The following is a 12,601-nucleotide window of genomic DNA, read 5'->3' on the forward strand; positions in this document are numbered from 1 at the left end:
AGCCAAGCGCACGCAGGATCAAGCTCGGCGGAGCGCTGTTAATTAACACATCCGGGCCTGTCTCCTGTTCAGCTTCACTGCAGCTTTCTCCCCAGAGCGGCAGCGCCTGCTCTTCACCGGTGGTCTCTGAGACTAGCTCCCCCCGCGGACGGCACGCCCAGTCAGCTGAGGCTCACAAAGGACGTTCCGTGAGCACAGACCCAGCCCCGGCCCTGCCTCCCCACCTTCCTTTCCAGCCAGTGCCATGTGCCATCCTTGCCTCCCGCCCAGCGGGTGGCCAGAGCGGACCCAGCAGGGTGAGCAGAATGGCCAGGGAGTGGAACTGAGTTCTGTATTTTGGGGAGCAGACAGGTAGGTTTCTTAATCGCCTCAACGTGCTCTTCTGAGACTCCAGGTGATCTTAAATTAGCAGAAAGCTGGAAGGACTAATGTTGGTGACTTTTAAAATGTTATTTGCTATAGAGTGCTTCCTGTACTTGAAATCTCTCCTAGAAAGGAACTCTAGAGGCCAGAGCTGACGCTGTAGCAAAACTGCTCACAGCGCCACGCCTGCGGAAGGCGGCCCAGCACTCCCGCCGGCCCAGGCTCAGCCCGTGATGGACGGCGATGCTGTGGACAAATGGAAAGTAAACACACACGGAGCTCATTTCAACCTCCATTAGATGCACAAGGGGGAGAAATCAATGTCTGACAAATGGAAATGACAGAACCAGTGAGGGGAGGCTTTTATTTTCCATTTTCCAGGAGGCCTTTGCACACAATGGCCTGTAGAAACCAGGAAAAATAACCAATGAAAACACACTCAATAGGCTCTATTTGAAACGCATTATCACCAGCTACAAATGTAGAACAGAGATGAATTGCCTTGTTTGTTGAAAAGACATGTAATGGTTTTTTTTAATTTAGGGGAGGTCATTTTCGCCTTCGAGACTTGATTTCACTTTGGAAAGAAGACACACGAGTTGCCAGTCGAGCACCTGACCTGAGAGTCTCACTACCTTTAGTGGACAGGCAGGTCATTCACTCATTCATTCATGCATGCATGCAGCAAGCGTTTATCAACAACCTCTATTGCCAAGCATTCCAGGGCTGAGGATGGAAATATTAATTCCCCGGGGCCTTGAGGGGAAACAAAAAAATAGCAAACAACAGCTTGAGATGCTGAAGGTCCCAGCAGAAGGAGCTAGGGGAAAAGGGAGAGGGAAGGCCACAGGTTTTCCATCCTGTCGAGTAGTTTCCGCAATGGGCTGCCCTAACAGATAGCAGCATGCTAATGAGAGAGCAGCATGCTATGAGGGACCAGCAAGCAGCTTGCTCCTCCTTTCCTTATGGACAGCAGTGGTGGAGCGGAAGGAACAGTGGGATGGTTGGCTAGGAGCTCTCGTGCCCGCAGTACTTTGCAAAGAGCAGGGACACACTCAGTGCCCTGCGGTGACAGTGTCGGGCAGGCCTGCCAGAGAGACCGCCTCTGCGTCACTGTTTACAAACTGACCCACAGGGAGCAAAGTAACTGCTCCCTGCTAGGCATGCTGGGGCCTTCCTCAGACTTCCCTGTTAAATAACAACTCGGCTAATAGGGATGAAATAGAAGCAAACATCAGGGGCAAGCTGCATCTCTGAAACTTATGAACAGCATCACTAGAAGAAAAGAAATGCACCTTTCATTGCACACCACCATTTCCATCCATAGAACGGGAATAACGGGCCCCACTCACAACCCCTGTGAGGGTCAGAGAAGACAGCGGGCACCTGGGCCCAGGCCTGGCGTCTGGAAGACACGGGAAGTTGCTGACCGATCAGAGGGATGACGTTCGCACTTGCTCCTCCCTGTGGCCTCCTGGCTGTGCACCTCGCTCTTGCTCTCGCTCTTTCCTGAGGAGAGGTTTGGGGAGAGGCCAGTGTTCAGCCTCGTTCTCCCAGGATCGCAGAGTCTGCGCAGAAAATGATGGAGGGGTCAATGGGTGGCAACCTCGGTCCGAGGACTTCCTTTCCCTTGAGTCACCGTGTTGTCTGCACTGAAGTTGCAACAGAGAACGTTCCTATTTTGGAAGCATCTCTCTGTTCCGTGTGAAATTACGGCATTTTTACGATTGTTTACGAGAAGAGGTAAATAAGTAAATATAATAATTCCTGGACACATTCAAAGAGTTCAGACTCATTAGCATACCCTCCCAGAGTAAGCCTCCCCTGAGGAAATGTGCCTGCAGACTGCCGAGGCTGGGAAGAGAGAGAATTCACAGGGCAACATTTTAAAAGTAAGTGCCTGGGGTGACCAACTGGTAAGCTGATCCTCATAAAACTAACGGAGCCACAGCACCTAGGGCTCCAGAGGAGAGCCATTTAGAATCACTTCTGGCATTTCCGTTCAGTCTACCATGTTGCAGTTTCATTTACATTTTTCAATCATAGGAGCTTAGGCAACTCTGAAAGGAAAAGCACAAACATGCTAAATCCATTCTCCCAGTGCTGGGAGGGGGGATTCGCCTTCATTTCTTAGCACTTGCGATGAATCTGTCGGCCCCACTTAAGCTCTGAAGGTGCCCACAGGTTGGTGCTAAGCTTGGCCCAGGGTTCAGCTAGCCTTCTGTGGATGCCCACCTGTGGCTCAGTGAGCCGTTTTACACAGTAAAAACCATTAAACAGGCATGCCTGATACATTTTCGGGTATATTTCTGTGACATTTAGTGTATGTACAATTCTAGCCAAAGGGGAGGGCAGGGAAGGGGGGTCTCTCGAACATCTGCAGAGCCCTCAACGTGGACAGCCCGTGGTCGGGGGAGAAGAGGCTGCTCCCGTGTTCAGTCACGTGCTTTGTCCACTGGTTAACAGCACATGGACAAGTCCCTCCTGCCTGTAACTGAACGTAAGGATCCCAGTGCAGCGTTGGCATTAGTTCTTTTAGGTCTGAATGTTAAACACCATCCTCCTCCTCTCTCACCCACCACACATTCATTGAGAGCACCTGCTGTGTGTTAGACATTGTGTTAGAAACTGAGGAAACAGTATTTTTAAGTGAGAAAGTACTTTATTAAAACGGTTAAAATATAAATATGTTTCAGATGGATCCCCATGAGCTAGCAAGGCTCTACAGAAGTTCTACAAAATTTCAGGTAGGTGACTCACAAACGCAAAATTATCCAAGCAACCCATCGCATTTTACTTTTAAGTCCCACCATACGTTCCTGTCCGAAAACCTGCTTTCTTCCACAAATGTAGCCTTGGGAACAGTTTGCACAGGGAGGTTTGTTAGAGGCAGCCAGTGGCACACGCATGCTTCCTCGAAGTGCAGATGTGTCTGCTTTACTGCAGAACAGAAGGCTGGGCCACACGGGCCTTCTGAGTTGGACGTCAGTAAGGCGGGTGGCTGAGCCCTGTCTGGCCAGCAGGAGCGCTGGCCTCATTCCTACGATGACGTAAATGCTACACAGTTACTTCCCCTCCCCTTTCTTCTCCTTCTATGCGAGAATGAGAAATGCAAGAAAGCGAGTAGATAAGTGACACGCCATGGCCTCTGCCTTTCCTCCAATGGCAGCACAACCTTGTTTTCACCCGCAATCATTCACAGCCAAGAGCTTGTTACCTTCCGTCTGTTCCCCTAACTCTGAGACACAGGCAGGGATTTGGGGTCACCCAATCTGGAGGAGGGAACTCCAACCTCCCATTTCAAGGACAATACTTTAGTGACCTCAAGTCACTAAAGTATTGTCCTTGAAATGGGAGGTTGTTTTGTTTAAAAAACTCAAATCTGGGTTTAGGTGCCAAATTGTCCCACTTGCTGCTGCTGGTGATTAGAATGCCTTTCCGTGCGTTTGTCTCCAGCTCCTTTCCTTTGTGAGCAAGGCGCCTGCGCACTCACGTGTTAGAAAGCTGCTGACTGGGCGCATCTGCCGTGAGGACCATCTCCTTCCTAAGTGCCCAGCTCACTCAAACTGCTCACTCTCAAAGTGGTGAGGGAAGGCTGACTCCTGTGTTTAATTGGTTGATAAAGATAGATGGTTGCATTTACTAGTGTTTCGTTGTGGTTGCTCCTGCTTTCACCTGCTCTGTGCCCAAAAGCAGAGGCACCTTTGTGCTTGGCGACTGCACTCGGGCTAGATCAGCTTTTTACAGGTTAAAGAAAAGATGATATGGCCCGGCCAGTGTGCTCAGTGGCTGAGAATCAGCCTAAGAAGCAGGAGGTCCCAGTTCGATTCCAGGTCAGGTCCCATGCCTGGGTTGTGGGCTCCATCCACAGTAGGGCGTGCAGGGAGCAAGTGGTCAATGTTTCTCTCTCATCATTGATGTTTCTCTCTCTCTCCCTTTCCCTTCCTCTCTGACATCAATGAAAGCATATTTTTTAAAGATTAATATCATCTGAACCAGAAGGCACCGCAGTGGGGCAGCACCTGACTTCCTCACTCGGGAGATGCTGTTAGTAGCTGCTCCTTTCACCCTCAGCTCGTCCTGAGGCTCATCCTCCGCAGGATAAAGCCCAGGTCTGATGATGATGCAGCTCTCAAACCGGTGCTGCCAGTCAGTAATGGGTTTCTAACAGCTGGTGGGCCCATGCAACCGGAAAGTGCCTCTGCTCTTGGGGGCACAGCCGCCGAAAACGCTGGCCCAGCTCAGGCCTCCCCTTCCATCACGTGGCCCCACAGGATGCTTGTCACTGCCCTTAGTTGTCTTAATAAATGTTTTAACGTAACCCACTTTTCAGTGTCAGCTAAAAAATAATGAAGGCGAGTGATTCTCTTCTTCAAACTACGGCCCGCGGGCCACATGCGGCCCGCAGAGGAGTCTGATCCGGCCCGCCAGGTTTTTTGGGCAGTGAGCGTAGCCGAGGTGTTACAGTAGGAATTAGTAGTTCATATAGTCCGGCCCTCCAGCTCTCTGAGGGACCGTGATCTGGCCCCCACTTTAAAAAGTTTGAAGACGCCTGTCTTAGGTAAAGAGGCCCTCAGCATGATGCTGTCATTCAGAATACCAGGGTGGGAGACCAGGGTACAGACACAGGACAGACCCAAAATACTGTGTCCGGTGGAGCTGCACTGCAGTGCCCTCCCTACACCATTCCTCCTCCCACTGCACAGCCTGGGCACCACCTCCGGGAGGCGTTTGCTGCTCCCTGTGGCTAGTGGGTGGGCAGGCAGCCTGGAGGCGGCCACCTGAGCCGTGCTGTTCTCACTGTGAGGGCCCAGAACTGGCGAGTGGGAACATCACTGCAGAGAGAACAATCGGGACCGGGCTTGCTTTTCAGCCCAGAAGCCCCGTTTAAAATTGTAAAAGTGTAGTCCCGCATCAGTGATCACCGGCCTCTGCAGCACCTGCGCAGGGGTGCTGCTGAGCCGAGGCTCCCGGGAGGGCTCAGAGGGCGTCCCCCCACCCCCCACCCCTGGGCTCAGGGCGTGTCCCCTCCCATTGTCGCCGCCCAGGGCTCTGAGGGCATAGGCCTGACCGCCTTGTCTCCACGGGCTGTTGCTTCCAGTGGCACCACGTGCTTGCCTGCAGGCGGTTTTGTGTTAAGGACACAGGACGGCGATGCTGTCAGCTCTGCATACGTGGGTATAGTCCACGTCCAAGAAGCAGCGGACTCCGCATAACCGCACACGTGTTGTCCCAACAGCTGGATGTGGCCGCAGTGGTGCCATTGGATGTGCTCTGCCTCTTCTTTGGCTTTCACCCAATATTCAGGACAAACAGGATATTAAAGGTGAGATAACTCTATTGATATTCTTACTTGTTTTACTTATGGAAATCTTGAAGTGATTTAAAACATCCTAAAAGTACGATGTTCTTCCTTCACTCAAACTGTCCGTTTTTCTGTCCTCATCGTTGCTATTTTAAGACCTCAGGAAGGGAGCACATCATGACACGCACTGTGGGAGGTGACAAGGCTGTGTCACCCTGTATCTCAGGCGTTTTATCGCCGGAACAGGAATTCTTTGTCTTCTGCACACAACTACAGCTGCCAGTGGTCTCATGTTTCATTCTTTTCCACTCGTCCTTTTTGCTCAGAGCCGCTGAATGCCTGGAGTCCAGGCTGTGAAAGGAGAGAGTCCGATCCGACAGCCTCCCAGTTCCTGTACTCACCAAACTCTGCCATCCCAGCAAATGCAGACATACTTTCCAAAACAAAGTTACTTATGTCACTTGGATACAGCTCAAATGTCCATCAACAGGGAACTGGTTAAATAAATTGTGGTATATCCATATAATAGAACACACTCTGTAATGCAAAAATAAATAAATAAAGAGGAAGTTTTCCATGAACTGGTATGAAAAGACCACCAAGATGTTATAAATTGCTGAGTGAAAAGCAAGCTCGTTTTAGAACAGTGTATATAACAATGCTAACTTCTGTATAGCAGAAAATGAAAATATTCAATTTTTCTGAACACATGTAAACAGTGGAAGGCTACAAAAAAAATCTAGTGAAAAAATTAGGGGATGGAAGGCAGGGGGGGAGGGGATAGACTGAGACAACATTCGTGAAGGGATGTACTTGCTACCGTTTGAATGTGTAAGTGCATTACCTGTTCCACAGATTCTAAGACATGACTCATAGCCCATTGAGGTAACTAACACAAATGTGGGGAGAGTTGGGTCCGGATTTGCGTGTAAATCGTCAGCCATAGCAAGAGGAGCCATTTCCAAAGAGCCTCCTGAGGAAGGCCGGAGTTGTGTAAATCCCAGTGGGCTTCCCTGGATGCTGGCACCAGCGCACACAGCCGTGGCGGACGTGGGGCGGGGAGGGCTGTGCTTCGTCAACCTGGATATTCGTTACCTCGCCGGTTCTTCCAGTCCACTTCATTGTAGCGGCGAGGAAAATGAGAGCTAGCGGGTCTGTCCCCCATGCTGTGCTGTGCTGAGCGGGGACCTGGGTTCCTCTCGGACTTCCGGACCAGACTCCACCCTCCAGGCCCACGGTCTCTCCAGGGGAGAGGGAGACAGCCTCAGGCCCTCGGGATGGCGAAGGTCTGGCCAGGACTGCGGCCTGGGGGGCAGACTCCTCACGCCCAGCACGGGGGCAGGCATCCCTTTCTCTTCTCAGTGACAGTATCAGGAGCTGCTGTTCAGAGATGACCAGCTTTCAGACACTCAGGCATGTGTTTGGAGTTCACTGGCAGTGCAATAGAAGTGTGTAAAGTGCCATGCTTCCCACCCATCCCTGTGTGCCCAAGGGATCCAAAGCCCATCTTTATTCAAAGCGTTTTTAGTATAGGACATTCTGAATGTCAGCATTGGTCTTTTCTCCGTAGCCCCATGGTCCAGTCATTTCACATATAGGTGAGTCATTTTGATGCACAGTTCACTGAGAAAATATTGTTTGTATCCAGTAGAAAAACACCCAGAATATAAATGTTCACTTCAGTGATTACTGAAGCTAACATTTAAACCATGTCCTGGTACAAACTTCTGTTATGAGCACCACAAACAATTTACCACCGATTGGAATTACCTTCATCTGAATGTCTGAGGGATTTTTCCTACTCAGCAATTCTGGGCAAATGAACCATTTGTGTATATTTCTGGCTAAAGAGTCATTACTATTATGTCTGTTTTTTAATTCCAAATGTTCTACTATAGTCAGATATAGATTGGATGAAATTCTGAACTACATAATCTTGGAACAAAATAATCTCTAATAGTCCCTCCTCGCTATAGGATCCTGTGATTCTCAGCACAGTAAATAATTACATGCATTAACTGGGTGTGCATCCAACCCCTCCAAGAGACATGTTATTTTATTGTCCCCATTTTACAGATGAGAAAACTGAGGCACAGAAATGTTAAGTGACTTTTCCAAGGCCACACAGTTAGCAAAGGGCAGGGGTGCAGTCTCACTCCTGCTTTCCTCTACCTCGGCTGGTAAAGGAGGAGGTGGGCAGGCGAGTGTGGGGAGGTGAGTGGAGGTAGAAGTAGATGTAAGCAGGAAAGAACCTCAAAGGAAATGGCCACTCTGTTTGGATTCAACCTGTGTAAGCTCCCTGTCTCTTTAAGCAATGTCACGAATTATAACTGATACTCATATTTACTGGACTTGAAATGTTGTTGAAATTAAACACATTTAATGGAACTTGCTTAGGAACAGTGCTAGCCCTGAGCCTCAGGATCAGCATCTACTTGTGACTTCAATGTGTTATCATCTTCCTCTTTCACGGACGTTCTGGGGAGTGTGATTTTAATTCTTGTAAAATAGAGTTCTACTCTGTGCTTTATAAAGAAACAGGAAAAATGCTTTTCAGCTTGGTTTTCAGCTTGGTTTTCATTAGCATTAGGAACAAGATTAACTAGAGCACATGTGTCAAACACAAGGCCCTCGGGCCAAATCCGTCCCGCCAGGCCTTGCAATGTGGCCCGCACCGCGCTGTCATCACTGCACTCCGCTGCGTTTCCATCACAATGACAGTTTATGACTGTTCAGTAAACCATTCGGCCCGCGATTTAGGCTGGACTTTAGATTTTGGCCCCTTCTCTGATTGAGTTCGACACCCCTAAACTAGAGGGTGGAAGTCTAATAAGCAGGAGCTGTGGAAGTTGGTTAGGCACTATGCTAAGTGACCCTAGAGGAAAATCCACTCAACAGACACTAGTTTGTCTTTTTTTAAGATGTGTAGATGGGATTATTTTGAACGACAACAAAATATGTGTCGTATAGCTTTATTTAAATGGATGTCTTTGGGATTTCTTCTGCTTGTTTTATATATAGTACAGGTCATTCTTTGAATTTAATCATCGCCTGGAATCGATCATGGACAAAGCATATATCTACAGGTAAGATGGAGTCAACAGCAGACAGGGTGTATATCCACAGGTAAGATGGAGTCTATCATGGACGGGGCATATATCTACAGGTAAGGGAGCTCAGTGTTTGTTGGCTGGAAGGGGTACATTTGCAGGGGTACATTTCAGATGGACAAATGTGACCTCCTGCAAAGAGGAGGGATCATCTCGGATTTGGGACACATAATGAGGTTATATTCCTAAAGCAAACTTGAATATATTTTGAGGTGAGATGAGAGTATGGAAATCATACTGCCTAAAAGTGAAGGTGTAACATACACCAGACTCTGATAACTTTTTCTTGGATATGACTAAAAAATAGGCCGAATTCCGGCTTCCATGAGAACAGGTACAAACAATTGTGCTGGGTCACAGGCTCGGTCTCCCGCAGACAGTTCATTCCCAGCCGAGTTTCCTCTGTGCTCCACTGACACTCCCGTGCAGGACACCTCCAGCCAGTTAACCACAGCAGGAGGCCGGAGAGCCTTCCCCAGGTTAAGTCAGCGCAGCTATTTCATGGACTCAGGGTGGACAGGTGACCCTGGGAGCAGATCCATAGCATCTGCGGAAAGAGGGGGCGGGGGAGAGTTACTCTCAGTGCCTGTCCAGACACTGCAGTCAGAGAGCGTGCCCTGGCTCCATCCTGTCACTGCTGCGTGGGAGGTAACGCCCAGATTTGGAGTGAGGAGACTGGGCAGCCAGGTCAGAGGAAGGAGCCGCCAGCGCGAGGCCTGCTCTGCGTCCTCCGCAGGGTGGCTCGGACGGCGGGCTGCTTGCTGTTCGCTCTGCACGTGAACGCCTGCATCTACTACTGGGCCTCCGACCGCCAGGGCATCGGGACCACCCGGTGGGTGTACAACGGCCAAGGAAACATGTGAGTTTTCATTCCGAGGGAATTTCTATTGCCCTCTTAACTTTCTGTGTCAGTGTGAGAGTTTTGTAAAGCCAATATTTTTGAAACTTGTCATAACCCATCAGTGGGCGGCGAAAACTCTTTAATGGGATATTTTCAGTGAAAGAAGATCAAGTAGAGGAGGACAGAATAGGAAACATCAGACTCTGTCATATCTAGTATGGGTGCATATGTGTGTGCATGTGTGTATGCATGTGTGTGTCTGTGTGCACACACATGTGAATATGTGTGCATGCGCATCCTTTGCTGACCCAGGAAATGGCATTTCTTACACTGCATCATGACCAAACAAGTTTGGAAGCCTCTGCCTTAGACAGCTGGACATCCCCTCCGACGGGTCCCAGTTTGGAGAGGGTGCAGGCTAGGCTGACGGGACTCCCCCACACACACCTGTGCACAAATTTTATGCACTGGGCCTCTAGTTATAAATAACTTATTTATATAGGAAACTGAGTAAGGTACCAACTCTAGTAAATATTGCCTAAAAGTGAGTGTGTAATTCATGCCAGAGCCTGGTAACTGGTTTTCGCAAATCAGCAAGTTACTACAGAGCTGCACCAGAATTCCTTCTGTGGGCGACAGTACGCTAAAATCACATCTCTGATCCCAGGCGTAGTGCAGGCCAGGTGTCCACAAGGGCCATCTCTAAAATCCAACAAGACTGTAATCTTTGTTGTTTGTGATTACTTGTTATGTTTCTAGACAATTTATGATCACAACTGCTTTCAGTTATTGCAAAACTGTAAGGATCGCAAAGTCTACCTAACAGCTGTGTGTGTGCTGAGGCCTGGGCAGGTGACGAGACGCCACCGGGGAACAGAAACAAGGACAGTGTCCTCATCCAGAGACGGGACAATGGATCAGAAAACTAAAAAAACAGAATCAGTCAAAAAAAGAATGGACCAAATTCGTCAACCAAAAGAGATTGTCAATATCAGTCCAATAAGCTTTAAAACAAAAATAATTTTAGGAAAATGAATGTCACCATACAACAGTAAAAGTTTTTATTCCCCATTAATATATCCCAATCTAAATGACATGCACTTAATAAAATAGTTACGATAAAACAGAGAAACTCATCTAGCAAAAATGAATACAAGGAAGAGAAATTAGCAAATACACCATCAAAGTGTGGACGGCTGCACATGACTGCTGATTGGTCTAGAACAAGAACAGTTGTTAATGAAGTCAGAAAATGTGAGAACCCAGCTGACAGGCTGGATTTAGTGGGTGTAAACAGAACCTTGCACCGAATAATTAGCAACCACCTGTTCCTCTCAATCACTCACAGAAAAGTTACAAAAGTGATCCCTTCCCAGGGCAGGAGCAGGCTCCCCACACTTCCCAGCAGTGTTCCTCCAGCCCCTCTGCTGCAGTAAGCATGCCTTCCCCCAGGTGCCCACGCTGCTCTGCAGCCAGGAGACTCCCCCTCAGAACCAAAGCCCCTCGCCCAGGCGCCAGCGGGGACATGCCTGCAGCAGCAGCGTGTTCACGTGTCCTGGACGATCTGCAGGGGCCCTGACCAGCACAGCCTGCCCCTCGTGTTGCTCTGTGCACTTGGGCCGTGTAAGCCTGTGTGGTTTCTGATGGCCATAAAGGCCGACGCTCCTGAGGCCACTGGACTTGGAAACGTTGCCCGGCGAGGACCCGGCGGCAGACTGCGGGACCTAAGTCGGTCGCTGGGAACATTTAAAATTGAATCAAGTTTACTGCCGTCCCGTGAATCCTCACCAGACTGACACTGTGTGCTTCAAGGGAGACAAGCCCTTCCACTTGTAGGTTAGTGGAGGGCAAGGCCCGGGCTTAGCCAGGGAGAGCATAACCAGGTCAGTTACCTGGTTCCCGTGAATACTCCCTGTCCATCTTTGACCATATGTTTCTCTCTCTTCTGACATAAACTCCCGATATGCCCAAACCTCTGTGAACCCCGAGCCCCGGTGCTAGCACACGGTCTTCACAGGAAGGGGGAGCGCCGGGCTGCCCTGGGGACCCCGGCAGAGGCCCTGAGGAAGGGTAACCCCCCATCTCCCACAGAGATGCAGGCCCAGGTCCAGAGGGTGTCTCCTCCGAGTCCCTAGATCCTCAGCTCAGACCCGGGTCCAAGCGCAGGGGGAACAGCCTTTCCCAGACACGCGGCCCCGTCAGTAACCAGACCTCCATGCGCAGAGTTCTGCAGCAGAGGGAGTCGGAGTCGCTGGGTCATTACGCTGATCCTAGAAAATCCTTAAGATGCCACCTAATTAAATCACGACTCTCACCGTTGGGTGTGCATGTCTGGGTATAAGACGTGACAGGAAAGAATCCCCAACAAACCTCGGAGCGTCAGGCAGGAAACCTCCGATTAGCATGCAGACTATTCACACACACGCAACAGTGTGAGCTAGGCCTGAGCGCCACGGGCGTGATAGTGAGCATGGAAAACAAGAAATGAGAGCGGAATCCACATGCCTGTCCCTGCTCGCACAGGGTGACAGAGGCGGGCACGGAGTCCCAACCCCTGTGGGAGCGGGTCCCACGCAGCAGCGCCGGCTGCCCTCTGCGGAGCAATACTGCTTCAGTGAGGAGGGCCTGGGGTAGGGGCGGGGGGGCTAGAAGAGGTCAGGGTGGGGGAGAGGGGACATAAGTAATACTTTCAACAATAAAGATTTAAAAGTAAAAATAAGGTTCCTTATTTTAAAAAGACACATAGGTGCAGGTAACAGGAAATGATAAATTTGGAAGTTAAAATGCATTCCATACTTCTTCAAAGTGATCCTCTTTAACACCCAAGTTCACTGTGATAGCACGAAGGCCAAGGAAGCTGCTGGAAGAAAGTGCATTGTCATCCCCTTGGCAGAGTGGTTTCCAACCTACCAATGCCTACATCTGCCAAGTTACAAAAAAAAAAAAAAAAAAAAAAAAAAAAAAAAAGCGCAACTCATGTCC

General features: G+C 49.5%; 1 protein-coding gene across 1 annotated transcript in view; it reads left to right on the forward strand.

Annotated features, from left to right (window-relative positions):
• Window positions 1-12,601, forward strand: part of CNGB3 (cyclic nucleotide gated channel subunit beta 3) — a 52,749-nt gene that overhangs the window by 1,793 nt on the left and 38,355 nt on the right. Inside the window, exons 3-6 of the mRNA XM_045581599.1 lie at window positions 3,060-3,110; window positions 5,603-5,689; window positions 8,690-8,754; window positions 9,515-9,637. Of these exons, the coding sequence (XP_045437555.1) occupies window positions 3,060-3,110; window positions 5,603-5,689; window positions 8,690-8,754; window positions 9,515-9,637 (326 nt within the window). The remainder of the gene's footprint in view (window positions 1-3,059; window positions 3,111-5,602; window positions 5,690-8,689; window positions 8,755-9,514; window positions 9,638-12,601) is intronic.

The sequence above is a fragment of the Pipistrellus kuhlii genome, unplaced genomic scaffold, assembly GCF_014108245.1.
Source record: "Pipistrellus kuhlii isolate mPipKuh1 unplaced genomic scaffold, mPipKuh1.p scaffold_m20_p_14, whole genome shotgun sequence".
Classification (NCBI taxonomy): domain Eukaryota; kingdom Metazoa; phylum Chordata; class Mammalia; order Chiroptera; family Vespertilionidae; genus Pipistrellus; species Pipistrellus kuhlii.